The sequence below is a fragment of the Cryptomeria japonica genome, chromosome 3 (assembly GCF_030272615.1).
Source record: "Cryptomeria japonica chromosome 3, Sugi_1.0, whole genome shotgun sequence".
In the NCBI taxonomy this organism is placed as follows: Eukaryota; Viridiplantae; Streptophyta; class Pinopsida; order Cupressales; family Cupressaceae; genus Cryptomeria; species Cryptomeria japonica.
This window is the reverse complement of record NC_081407.1, coordinates 895896989-895911561: the sequence shown is the minus strand read 5'-3', so window position 1 is coordinate 895911561 and position 14573 is coordinate 895896989. Positions and strand designations below refer to the sequence as shown.

At 34.4% G+C, this 14573-nt stretch overlaps 1 protein-coding gene across 8 annotated transcripts in view; it reads right to left on the bottom strand.

The window, feature by feature from the left end:
- Positions 1 to 4797: 4797 nt before the first annotated feature.
- LOC131059716 (uncharacterized) overlaps positions 4798 to 14573 on the bottom strand; it is a 74739-nt gene continuing 64963 nt past the window's right edge. For 6 of the 8 annotated variants that reach the window (XM_057992734.2, XM_057992736.2, XM_057992733.2 and 3 more), the window contains 13 exons: positions 11669 to 12676; positions 11171 to 11231; positions 10993 to 11055; positions 10716 to 10779; positions 10486 to 10579; positions 10295 to 10378; positions 10107 to 10196; positions 8038 to 8059; positions 7201 to 7854; positions 6423 to 6484; positions 6192 to 6304; positions 5777 to 5864; positions 4798 to 5476 (listed from right to left, as the gene is read on the bottom strand). In XM_057992734.2, the coding sequence (XP_057848717.2) occupies positions 5237 to 5476; positions 5777 to 5864; positions 6192 to 6304; positions 6423 to 6484; positions 7201 to 7854; positions 8038 to 8059; positions 10107 to 10196; positions 10295 to 10378; positions 10486 to 10579; positions 10716 to 10779; positions 10993 to 11055; positions 11171 to 11231; positions 11669 to 12676 (2643 nt within the window). In that variant the 3' untranslated portion in view covers positions 4798 to 5236. Of the gene's footprint in view, positions 5575 to 5776; positions 5865 to 6191; positions 6305 to 6422; positions 6485 to 7200; positions 7855 to 8037; positions 8060 to 10106; positions 10197 to 10294; positions 10379 to 10485; positions 10580 to 10715; positions 10780 to 10992; positions 11056 to 11170; positions 11232 to 11668; positions 12677 to 14573 lie in introns of all 8 variants that reach the window. The other 2 variants (XM_057992737.2, XM_057992739.2) reach the window with 2 other exon arrangements.

Below are 14573 nucleotides of genomic sequence, written 5' to 3'. Positions count from 1 at the left end.
CATAACATTCTCAGGTTTTTCCAGACTCGGTAGACCTCTTACTCGGTGCTTCTGATCAGATTATCAAAATTTACATGACAAAACCTTTGATGCCATAACTAGGTATCATCTATCTTTGCATAAAAACACTTGTTCCGAGTTGAGTCAAGATGAAATGTATTACCTTTTGTTTGTGTCCTGGTAGCAGCTAACTTTCCATGCTTGTCATGAACTTTGACAATTCCTTTCTGAAATTCTATTCGGTATCTTGTATTGTTTAGTTGTGCTACACTCAACAAATTGTATTTCAAACCTTCAACCCAGTATACATCATCACATTTAGCATTGTCAAGAAGTGTTATAGATCCTTTACCTTTCACCGGACATGGTGCATCATTACCAAATCTTACATAGCCTCCATCATAGTCTTCTAATTTAACAAACTTGTGTTTATCACCTGTCATATGATGTGAGCATCCACTGTCTATGATCCAAGAATCATTATTATTTATATGAGATATTAGGGCTTTTTTTTCATACCTTTCTTCATCAGATCCATCTTTAATAGCCACATAAACAACTTCCTCTGTATCAGTTTCATCAGATTTGTCATCGTTGGATTCCTCATCAGCTACTAGACATGTCTTTCTATCTCTCCTTCTGAAGTCTCAGTGTCCTCTGTATTGGTTGTCTTTTTGCCTGTTATCTCGATATTCTCTCTTTTCACTAGATTCCTTGTCAGGACAGTTAGAAGCCATATGTCCTATTTTATCACAATTGAAACATTTTAAAGGTAGCTTCCCTCTATACTTACCTTTTCCTCTCGGTAACCTTTTGGTTAATAATGCTTCAAACTCTTCTTGCTTCTTGATTTCCTCATACAGTTTGTGTACTTCTTCCATGTTCTTACGAAATCTTTCACTTGCTCCACTGTGACTCCCTTCAAAGTACTTACTCATTCTATCATTGTATTTATCAGATTCGCCAATATGAAAAGAACTAAATGCAGATTCTACTTTATTTACCGAAGACCCAGTGTTATCAAAATTACTTAACTCAAATGCATGTAGCTTACCAATAGTAGCATCCAAAGAAACTGGCATGTTAGGTACAGACCTCAATTCATTGATTGCAGAGACTCGAATAGCATAAGCAGGTAGAAAGGTTCTCAACAACTTACTTGTTACATCCTTTTCTTCAATAATCCCTCCTGCTCCTTTAATTTGATTGACAATCTCCTTTAGCCTTGTATTGTATTGGGTTATGTTATCACCTTCATTCGTTCTCATGGATTCAAGTTGTCCTCTTAGACTATCTACTTTTTCTCTTTGAACATGTTCATCACCGCCATACACAAATATGAGCTTAGTCCACATTGCTTTTGCATCATTACAGCCTTCTAGATCATTAAACTCTGAGTCGGTCAATGCTGATGTTATTTTAATCATAGCTTGAATATGTTCTTGCTTTGCCTTTATCTCTTCCAAGGTCATTGGGTTGGTGCTCGGTGCAATGTAATCATTCTCCAGATAATATGTTGCATATTCTCCAATTCCTGATAAATGCAGCTTCATCCTTTTCTTCCATGTGGAGAAACTTGACTTGTTCAGCTTCGGTGCATCCCTTTTATACATCTTCTGATCTTTGCCTCAAGTACCTTTAAACTTTTCCTTCGGAGTCCAAAGCTCTAATACCAATTGTAAGTTCTGATACTAAATGTAAAGTAAAGATGCCAATAGCTAACAAGATGAGAAGGGGGGGTGAATCATACAAACTTAATCTTCCATAAAATCAACAGATTCAACCTCAGTAACTTATACTTCAACAATATAACCAAACACTGCTAAACATGCAAACTCATAAACACATGATCATCATAACACATATAACACCAGATTTAACATGGAAAACCTAATAGGGAAAAACCACTGTGGGATTTCAGACCCACTAAGAAATATACTCTTCTAGAGTATGCTCGGTTAAAAGCAAATCCTGTTAAAGATTACAAACACATTGCTAGATGTGACCCGGTTAAGGGATTTCCCTCAGATCTGTTAGGATCTTCACTTTGTTAGAAGTGACCTTGTCAAAGGATTTCAAGCACTCAACTAGAATGTCACCTTGCTAGAGGATTTACAAATAAGACTGTTAAGTCCACTCGGTTAAGAGATTTTCTGTCACTTACAAAATAACAGTAATAAAAATATATCTGCAACTTCACATCTAAAATGCTAAAGCAGATTCTTATTTGTTCGAAACAATATAGTCATAGGACTTATCTTGTCCCTCTGTTGGGCTCTCTACTCTGTTATTCAAACAGGTCTTCAAGCTTCTGTGCTTGGTAATCACTATGTAGCATCCATGTGCTTACACTTGCCCGCATCCATTGTTTATCAACAATTTCTTATTTATAAACAATTGCTAACCGCTTAATCTCCTTGATCACATTTCCCATGATCAATCTTAGCCGTCAGATCTTCAAACTTGACTAGGTTTAATGTATCCTTTCGATCTAAAAACGTTTTACCTTGCCTAGGGACTTGCATTCCTTTCTTGGAACTTGCACAAGGTTATTGCAGTTCAATCTGCGTTGTAGATCTTCCTGCCGATTTTCCTTTGCCATAGATCCTTAACAAACTTCATGCACGACATACCAATCATTTATACATCTCCAACTAATCATTGTTCTTCATTAAATAATGTTTTTATCCATCCAATGCGATCTGTCATAACTCGGTTGCAACTCGGTAAATACTAAACTTTACTCGGTAGACATTCTGCCTTCATTAACCGATATCGATAACCTTAGGGTTTACCGACTAGGTTCTTTGCTCGATGACATAGTATAGTATTAACCTTACAATCAACAACATATGTAGGATATCAAAACAATCTAAACATCATGATTTCGACATTGTCTAACTCGGTAATAGTTGCCCATTGAATAACTTATTTCTCCCCTTATTCATCACATTCTTTCTGTGTCTTTTACCGACATCTTAATTCTCTTCAAATCAATCTTCTCAAGATATGGCAATATCATACTGAATCAGAAAATCAATTTCTTGACATCAATGACAAAATAATGTTATAAAGATATTTATCATCCTTTTTCAGTTATATCAAATAATCTTCAACAACCTTCTCAATATCCTTAATGAATATCAACAATCTTTCTTTCTATTGAAATGCCAACATTATGTTGACATGTATTGACATTTTTTTATAAAATCATATTTGTCTTATTTAAATTGCCAAAGCATTTATTATATTAGACCTTTTAACTAAAAAGTTCACCACAATATTTGATACATTATTAGATTTGATTCACTTAATTTTCATATGTTTTTTATAATTAAAGCAACAAAACAAGGGTGTTGACCCTCAATACAACAGCCTGCGGGAAGTGAGAAAACCAAAGGAACAAACATCAAGCAAACAAAGAAGCCTGCGAGACCATAAATAAAAGCCCAAATCAAGGAGGGATAGAAACACCCAAGCCTTGACTGGGAGGGGTTTGAGCACGGGGAGAGAACTTCCCCTTACGCATGCGACGAACCAGCGTCGAGGTAATACAATCACTAGGACCATCAAGATGTAGATCATTCGGAAGAGAGTCCGCAAGGTTGTGATCAGTAGTAGCAACAAATTGTAGTTGTAAAGCCTATGCAGGTTGCTGTGAAACGACAAGCTACAGAAGAGCCACAGAAGGTTGCACATACTACTGTAGGGGAACAACAACAAAAGCAAAAGCAATAAGAGAAGAACAAGGTTGTGAAGCCTCACAAGCAGGAGCAACAACAATGGCATTGTCAACAATGTCAACAATAAGAGTCACAGCATCCCAGGGCTCCTCATCTGAGCCAACCGAATCCTCATCAGAAGCATAGATAGTCAAATGATCAATAGTAGCATCCTTCTACCAAGTAGCAACACCCTTATGTCATGAAATAGAACAATCTGAAGCCAAATGTCCTGTGGAGAAGCATTTCCCATAGCGAAAAGGAAGGCCTTCAAAATCTAATGATTGTGTCCACTTGATTTTCATGTTATTGTAGAAACCTAAATTAAATTGCCAATAATATATCATAATTCTTATTTACTTGTAAGGTCATATCACCAATCTTTAATTCTCACGAGTGAATTAAAATATAATCTAAAGGATCTTATTGTATTTTATTTTGAAAAATACACCTACAATTTGCAATGCTCCTAGAGCCCAAATTGCTTTTGAATTGTTGATCATAATGGAGATCAATGGACTGAAATAAATTTTTACTTCGATAAAACACAACCAAGGTCATTAGATTATATTTTAAATCGATTATAGCCACTAAATATTATAGTCTACCTCATAAATCCATTAAAACAAGTTTATTTGTTTTTTTAAATAGAAAGATTCACCATGGTAATTAATACATTTTCTTATTATTTGCCAAGATTCTCCAAAATTTTAGTAATGTAAAAAAAAAAGCCAATATAATTAATATTATATTTTGTACAAAAAAACAAAGATTCACCAATACAAATTAATATATTTTTTTAATTAAAAGATTCACAAAGAAATATGCCTCTTGTTTTGAGTTTATCCAAGGGCATTGACATACACAACAAAAAAAAAGTACATTGAAAAATAAAACTGTCGCCTTTTGTTTCATAGACAAATAAATTTAGTAACATTTTAAATTGTCGCAACCCAGATCCTTGGTAAAATTGAATTCTCCAAACAAGAGAAGAGAGCAATCCAACAAAATTACAAATATTCACACCCTTTGACAAACCACAAAAATTGCATTTGCACAACTGTGACTACAAATCTGATTCTAGAAGGGAGTCATTGGGAAAGAAAAGTGTACAAGCAGTTAGATTGCCATTCAGATCATTGGCAATTAAGATCATTCCTGATGAAGTATATAGAGATTGTTTTTCATATATATCCAAGTTAGAAGACCTAGCTAAAATTTCAATCTAATTACCTATGGTACAATATGGTACATGATCATAGCCTTGCGAGATGTCACTTGGACTATTGTTTAAAAGCAACATTGTTCTCCTTAAGGCTAAAAGAATAAGCCTATATGCTTCAAAGAAATTTTGAGGGAAAATAACAAGGCTTTGAAGATGAGCCTCAAACAGTCAATCACAAGTCTGAATATTCCACCTCGAATGGCAATCTTAACAACCCAAATTCATAGGACAATTGAATGATACAGATGATATCGGGTTCCAGCGATGTAAACGCTGCTTCACATAAGCTTCAAAGCATACTTGAATCCTTCGATGCTCTCTGCTTCTCATATTCTTCACAACATGGAGCAAAAAAATCGTGCTTGAGAGCTTCATCTGCATCTATCCTTTGTTGAGGACTCACACACAGGCATTTCTCAATAAGATCAAACAGTGACACAGGAATGAATTCAAAAAACTCTGGTCTCTTGATATTCTTCTTACACCATTCTTTTATTGTCATATGTTCAAATTGAACTGAATGTAGGTCCTGCATTAGCCAGCCACTTCAAAGATGTCATTTCATAGTTTGTACCATTTGGCCTTGCCTCTGGCTTAATAGACACAGCACTTTCTACACTAGCGCTGCTGCCGAGAATTAATACAAAATTACCATGTAAGTCTGGTTTCATAAGCTTTTCTTTTTCTTAGTATTATGACAAGAATTTGGAGCAGCATATAAAGGCGTCTGCAACTACTGATAGACAAGATCCCTCCACATCTATCAAGAGCAGCTTATGCAAAGTGAAAAAAAAAATCTATTGATACTTTTTAGAAAAATGATAAGCACCTGTGGCAAAGATTGCCGCCGATCATGAAGCTTGGCAAGCTCCCAAATATCTTCAACACCCCGCATGTTGGCAATGTCTTTTATAGCTCTGCATTTCGATGGCTTCAAATTGTTATTTAGCTAAGAAAATCTTAAAAACCAATTGCAATCTTTATACTACAATACCAATTCCGGCAACTGGCCACTTTTTGCATGCTATTTCCTACACCATTAGTCTAGGAATGATACTAGGAATACTGTTGGTCCTATGACTATACTCGATTTAAATAGTTTCAATAAAGATACTTCATTTTTCATCAATCAAACATATCTTGGACCAAGATCAGCCTATAGAATGGATGCTCTTTTCAGTACTGAGATTCGGCAAATTCAATATATAAGATAGCTGCAAGAGGAAAATGATCCGACTACATACTGGTCAGTACTACTAGCAGGAAATGGTGATTTTCCAACAACAAAATTCAGCAACGTAACTCCAGCTGACCAGATATCAAGTTTAGGACCCTGATGTAATGATCTCAGTAATACCTGTATGTAGAGTAGCAAAGATGCAGGTGAGAAACAAGAATACGATTCCAAATACTATGATCACATCAGGTAAGAAAAATAATAGAGCTTTCCAGAAAGAAAACAATGTGACAACTACCTCTGGAGCTCGATAGCCTTTTGTTCCCACACATGGACCATCTCTTTTACATTTTTGGATACCTGGTTGCCAATAGCAGAGATTTAAATCTCTTTGTGAATTAATAAAATATCTCCTTCCAATACTTAAATTAGTTGTATAGAATAGCTCATTCAAAAACATATTTACAAAATGGAACTCAAACTGCTTTTGGGAAGAAACTTGAGCACAGTTATCATGCTAAGATTTTCCTGAGTTCAACTATGGAGAGTGTGTATGTGCAGGAGAGATAACTGTCCTTTGCGTGCTATTTCCAGATTGATAAACTATTTGGTATGGGATCTCATATTTTGGACAGGTGCTACTTGGCCTGTGTTTGACATCAGTTTTTGGCCTATGTAAGAATTCACATAATCCATGAAGAGTCTCCTAGGAAACTAATGAACTTCAACTACGTAATAATTAAAAGGGTTCAAAGCTTCCCAGACAGATTGAGTTATCTTCCACTAAGAAAAAGACCTTCGAGACTGATTATAAAGTTTGGTCCAGCTAAGAAGAGATTTTTACTCTTTATTTTTTCCAGAATGGGAGATAGACAGGAAATACTGAAAAAAAGAAAAAATATGAAATCTCTTTGTTTTTTCACACAAAATTTATTGCATAGTGCTTAAAAAAATGTTAGCAGACACCCTGCAGATCATTTTAATCCATCTTTATAAAGCAAAATGTTTAAGATTGCCCAAAAGAAAACATGTCAGTGCTAAAAAGATAACCACATAATCCAATCTGACTGCTACACCTGTGTTATTTGGAAGAGTACTCAAACCCTTAGGGAATGTTTGATTATTTGAATTTAATGGAATCAGTGAAACATGCAATTTATTCGCAGCATCTGTTTCCAATCTCCCTTGAGGTGCAGCAACTCGTTTCCGTGAACAGATAGAAAGTGATGATGCATGTTGCTGAGAATTCTGTCGTGCTTCTTGCACCAAGTTTAATAGTTCCTTCCTTCCCTGTTTGGGTAATGGTTCTCTTGCAGCTTCTGCTCCTGGTTGTGTCCATCCACTTGCAAGATTGTTTGGATACAATAAGCCACCCAATTTAGCTCTATCCCTAGTATTTACATTTTCATCACCAAATTTCCTATGGAATCTTATATCACTTGGCCCCAAAGATGCTGCTTGCATTGGATGTTTCAAGGGTACATCATGGTTTTCTTTGTTCTCACACCAAGTGGCTAATGGTTTGCTAGATATTTTTACTTTCTCCTTTGTAGAATAGGCTGACATCTTTGAGCGAGAGGCAAAAACAACTTCAGTTTGTGACCCAATTATATTTGGCTTCCTTAAATTCAACGATCTGCCATCATTGACATTTCTCTGATATGAGGTCCCATTTTCAACCATGTGGGACCTAAGGCTTCTCCTAGCAGAGATAGATATAGTGGACTTATCTGCATACAGAAAACAGGTTAATCAAAAAAACATCTTTGTAAAATAGAGAGAAGTATATCTGAAAGAACTTTCATAACACTACATGCTGAGAAATATTTTTTAAATTCAGTGATTCTCAAAGGAAGTTTGATATTTCAGTATTTTTAATTGTTATTATAACTAGGAGAAAAACTGTATCTTACTTGAAAAAGAGTCATATTGATCCTGCAAGAAAAAAGAAAAGCATGTTTGAGCAAAGTATCACATTGTCACAGTTCTCTCAATAATTATGAGGAAAACAGTCTCTTTTAATATCATGCAACAGTATCACAGTTAACTCAATATTGTGACACGGTATCAATCCAAAAACATCAAAAATAATTTCCAATGCCTCAAAACTTTGGTTTCAAAACTAAGAATGGCAGTTTTTTAGTCCAGGAAATCATCACAATTGTCAAGAGAAAGAAGGCAGATCCATAGATTGTCTCAAAAGACAAGAATGACAACTGAGATTATCACATTGATTCCTTCAGAAAGGGAATGCATGTAGGCTAGATATGAGGTAAGAGTTTCTCAGCCCATTACACGTTCAACTACTTAAACTAGATGAAAATGGGTACAAACTATAGCGCAACTTATGTCAACCAGATCTATCACCAAAGTGGTCCAGCAATGATTTCACATATAAACCAAGATGTGTACAAATTCTGTCCACTTGTTTTCTGGAAAACGAGGATAGGAATAACAAGGTTGAACTATGGTTGTAATCTCCTTTTGGAGGGAACAGCAGAAACAGTGTCCAGCCTAGCTGTATTGAAACTCACTTCCTGACCTGCTAGGGACACATGGGCATCCCTTGATTCTCAGGTGACTTCAATGTGTCTTTTGTAAGCTTTCAAATTTGTAAGAAAGAAAATAAAACAGATTTTCTAAATATTTTTCAATTAATCTACTCTAAATAACCCAAAGTTAGATCACATGAATCCTCCATAACTTCAAAAAAAAAAAAAATTATGATACATTTTTTGGAGAGAAATTGTGACAAAAAGAAGATAACGATACGAAAAAAGTTCATAGAAAGTGAAAGACTTGCAATAGCAGTTAAGAATAATTGCAAGCAATAGATAGACAGATATTTTCAGTTGCTACTTCACTTGAACTTTCTTATCCTCCTTTTTGGGGTATTAAACCCCCAAGGCGCTACATGAACAAGCAGTCATGCAACTAATATAATTTTGAGCTGATAACTTTTAGATTTTATGACCTAACACAAAATTAACATGCCCAAATATTGTATGCCAATTTTGTGCCCAGATATTTTATGGTCACTATTCCAGGGTGAAGTAAAACCTTCTTGCAGTACCAGCAAAGGAGTTAACAAAATACACAAAATATTGAGAAAGCACAAAAGGTTAAAAAATGAGTGCTGCAAGGCAATGTGTAAAGCCACATTTTTTATGAAAACAAAGCAGTATATTAACCATTCTCTAGCTAGTTCAATATCAGACCTGAAAGGAAATGTTAAGATGGAATCAGCCATAACTGCTCATGTTTTTCCAATTAGTTAGAAGAATTCTTTACATACCCACTCTTGAAGAGAGGTACTGCTAGACTGATTGTCCAACTTCATGGAAAGCTATGTCGAACAATGTTGTTTGATAAAAGATCTTCGTTTTACATGGTCATTTGTACTTTATTCGTATAATTATATATTTTTCAACTCGTTTAGCGTTTATGCATATGACTTTACAATCATTAGACTTTCTTTGACTTGTTCTACTGTCCATACCTTTTTCAACTCTTGGAATTCTTTTACACTGCCACTTGTTATTAAAGCTTGATGTGCCTGGGAGTCTTATTGACCTACTTTGGTCATCTGGGAACACATATAATTTTCTCTCTTTCTTTCTTAGCTGATCTACAGAATTCAACGACTCTTGCCATTTATAGTACTCGTGGGTAGAGGTTTTCACAAACATGCAAAAATAAAAATCAATTTCTAATATTATGATATTATAAAACTATTTTTTGGGAATATCTTCAAATTTCTAATAAAATGTTTGCTTTTTTTCAAATGTGTCTTTCTTAGTACATTAATTATGTAGAAAGTTTAGAAGAGTCAAAACAATGAAAAAAACAACTGAACTCAATTTTTTCCATGTGATCCAGCAAATTCATCATCAATTGAAGCCCATTAACATGTATCTTTCCTATAATGGAGAATCACAAATTTACCAAAACTTGAATAAAGAAGAGGAAGAGTTCTACTTACTCGAGCTAAGTTGAAATCGATGAGATAACCCCTATTCATATTTCTAGAAAAGAGAAAGTTTCCTGGTTTAACATCCCTATGGATAACTCCCTGACATATTTTGAAAATGTGTATAAGTTAGTAAATATTGTGAAAGTTAATAATTTAGGGAAATTTTCTATCATTTTGAAATACAATAACGGCCATACCTGCTTATGCAAAGTAGCAAGTGCTTTGAACATACAAAATCCATACCATTGAAGCTCCGAGATAATTATTTCTCTTCTAAGAACCTGTTGATAAAATCCAACCAAGTGTTTTATTCAATTATAGGCAATAAAATTATTAAGTTTGAATGCACTCAAATAAACTATAAGCAAGAGTAGAAATAAAATATCACCTCTGGCTTATCATGAACCACATATTCAAGAATGAGGCAGTCCTGTCCATTATTTTCTACTACATCTTCAAGCTTTATAATAAAATCGCTTCCACTGTAATTAAAAGTTCATTGCAAAACTTGAATTTTATTACCATTGTATTACAGAAGTAAAGGCCAAATCCATATCTTAAAGATAACGGCAAAGCAAGTATGTCAAGATCATGAAGATACAATAAACTTAGATGTACCCAAATCTCTGGAGCATTAGAATTTCATTTTTCACGCTTGTTTTGGGAGTTTTCTCAAGAGGACCTGCAGAAGAAAAATATTGATGTAAAATACAGAAGGCTGTCACTTATTAATGGAAGTATGAAACAAACTTGACTATAATCAATAGAAAATTTTCACATGCAGTTATAAATCCTAAAATTTCCATATATTCTCAGTCATCTGAACTGTTAAAATATAGCATGCATATTCCCACAAGATGTGCCAACAACACAATAAAAGAAAAATTCCACCTACATTTTATTGCAAAAATTTTTGAATCTTGCTTCCTTCGAGCCTTGTACACTGTGCCATAACCACCTATATTACAATTTACACAATCATGATGATTAGCTCTTAAAAAATAATATGTTAAAATGTTGAAAGAATAATAATGTTTCGAAAATAGATATTTAAAGAAAAAACATTTACTTGCCTGAACCTTCCTCTTCCTCTACTGTGAAAAGCGTGAAAATAGGAAGGTGTCTTGACTCTATCTGTTTCCACATTAAAAAATACAAAAAATATATATGAAATATGTTTGCAATTACAAATGAAGTTTCTAATTAAAACAAACATCCAACAAGGACTCGGAATATGCTTTGACGAATTTTTCCTATGTTAAATAATGCAAGATACACAAAGTTTTGACCTTCTTGACCATCTAATTTAAATATTGGATCCTTGCCTAACACATCATTACTTGAATTTGACATGTCCTGAAAATATATTAGAAACTAACATCAATTATATGTTAGGCATATGCAAAAACTATGAGCAAATAGAAGTGACAAGTTTCCATCTCACACTAAGGTATATATACAAAACCTGACAAAAACATAACCCATGCACTTCATTTTGTTAAAATAATACAACTATACATAAGGTGTTTAGTTTGAAACCTGGGTATATAATTTCACAAAATGGCAAATACCTGAGAGGACATTGTATCTCCAGCAGTTACTCCCTTATCAAATGCTGAGCCCTTTCCACATCCTTTTGTCTTCTGTTTACAAGAACTATTTTTGTACTCTTGGCTAAGAATAGCTTTCGTTGTTCCAATGCTCTTAACATAACTAGTATCTAGCATTTTTGATGGGGAATTCTTTGTAAAATTTAAGGCTTCGTTATCCATGATGATATTCTTATCAGTGTAGTTGGCAATGATACCATAATTGCATCTAGGAATATTCTTCTCTTCTGCACTTTCTTGGTCCAACTGAGACTCTTTCTGGAATGTTTTTTCATTGACTAGATTGACATCTCCTAAAGTTGAACATTGCTGTAAACAAATAAGATCATTTCCATTGCCCGTGAAATTGTGATTTCTGACATCAGGCTTGCTGATCTCAATACGAATAAGATCTGGAACTTGTAATGGTTGAATAGAAAAGTCTGAAACATGGTGGTTTGGCTCCACAACCTTCTTTCTGTCATATCCTGCCAAATCATCTTCTTTCACCTCACAAATTTCAGGGGTTTTCCCATCTTCCATTAGTAGAAGAGAATTCTTTTGTCCTGAGCCCTCAGATATAGAATTCAAAATCAAATCTAGTTTGATCCCATTAGACTGATTTCCATCAACTGCACTATTTATTTTCTTGAGGTTGCATGTGTCACTTTTATGATAAGTAATATTTTCTAAGTTGAATTTATTTTGACAATCAGAAGCTACCAGATCATAACTATACAGAGGATGAATTTCTAGACCATGCTGCTCACTTCCATTATGGACTATGCAGTCATCTCTATTTGGTGATTTACATTTCAAGAGTGCTTTCAGAGGTTCATCAATACTATTTTCCTTGTCAAGTACATCCTCCAGAATTGCACCACCCATTCTTTGTAAATTAATAACATTGTCTGTGATAACCTTGGCATTTGAATTGTCAAGAAGGCAGTTGGGTTTAGAGTCATCAAAGACATCAAAACCAATCTCTATCTGCACATACGATCCAACTCCAATAAGCAAAGAAAAAACAATTGTTTTCTCTAATAGCCATTGAAAAAATATAAATGTTATCCTATTTAGTTCTCTGCTATTGTACTGACTTATTTCACAAGAAAATCATCTACAGCAAGCGCTAGTTTAAATTCTTGTTTGAAACAACATTAAAAATTTATAGTTACCATGTTTAAGGTTCATCAAAATTCATCGTTTGAAAAGGGATTGAAAATATTTGAGAGCATGTATGTAGAGTGAAAACGATAGGGAAAAAAAATATATATATATTATCAATATGATTTCTGGGAAACATTACATTGATGCTACAGTTGTCTTAGGAAATCCGCACATAGCATGTGCAAAGGTTTTAAAGCCTTCAATATATAAATTGACCACTTGCTGCATTTCGTAGGTGTACGACCCACTTAGATGGATAACATTGTATGGTTGGGTATAGCTCAGCATAAATAAAATAGGATATTTTATTCACTTTTCCTCACTACGACAAATCCCAATAGATTTGTACCTGAAATTCATAGAACCAGCAACAATATTTTTGTTTCTCCATTTTAATGGAACTGTGAATCATGTCTGAGTCCATCTCCAATCTGACTTGAAAGAAATCTTCATCTCCAAAGACAAATTACCCATAGGGTTTTCGTCCTAGGGTTTTGAGTTGAAAATGCAATCCAAACTTCACAATGAGAAAATATGAAATTGACCAAAGATGTCCAAATGAGCTCATTCATCCTCCTTTTATAACCCCTAATGGAAATTTCCAGAAATTATATTTTAAATTCATCTTTTATTGAAATGATAATCCTTTGGGCCCACATAAAGTGACTTTATATTATTTTTGGTTTTTGAACCCGACTTAAGTTACTTTATAAACATTAATTAAATACAAGTAGCCCACAAACATTAATTTAAGGCAACTTAATTTAATTAATTAAATGGTTCCCTTTTCAATTCTCCAAATTAGCCTGTGAGAATAAAATAGACTAATGAAACTTCCTCGAACGCGTAGGTCGAAGAAAGGGACAATACAATTTTCCCAAGCCTTCCCAAATTTCATTCACATTTCTGAATTCTTCCCTTGCAAGTTTATTTCTATTTCAAATGCATGTGAATTAATATAGGTTTTATGCATTTAGAAAATCAAGCAAACAAATTCAATGCTAGGTTTCCACTTTGTATCCAATGGCATCAAGGAGTGAAAACCTAAGTATGGGTAAAAAGGATGCAACTTAGAAGCAAGGCAAATGAGCAATGGCCATGAGATCAATCATTTGGAGCTATCATGGGTTGAAGATGAGTGAAGGCATCTATTTTAAATTCCACCTTGCACAAATTGTTGCTTGCAATGTCAAAATGGGTTTAAATGCTAACTTAGAGGATGTAAAAGAGAAACCAAAAAATATGCAAAGGATGAGGACCTCCACAGCCATTGCACTAGTCACAAATCCCGAAATGGTGTAGGAATCAAAAGCAGATATGAGAGCCATTATGGGCTCAAGTCATGGTCGATAACTCCACACTTGCAAAGTCCAGTTACAATGTTTTCTGTTTCAAGATACGATGTTTTTTGTTTCACAAAACACTCTATGATCACGACCTTAAATTGATGGTACAGATTAGAACAAGGACAAGCATGAGGTAGACAAGGCATGTACAGATTTTTTATGCTACATGAACCTTTCTTCCAACATGGCGAGAAGCCCACATTGGGAGAATAAATCACCCTTGGCAATTTTAGGAAAAGAGTATAAGGCACCTAATCCACATGACATAAGTCAATTGTTGCTCTAAAAAGTATTGGTAAATGTAGAGACATTTGTGGAATTGCAAAGGAAGCATTAGCACGAGTATGAATACCCCATATTATCATATAGGT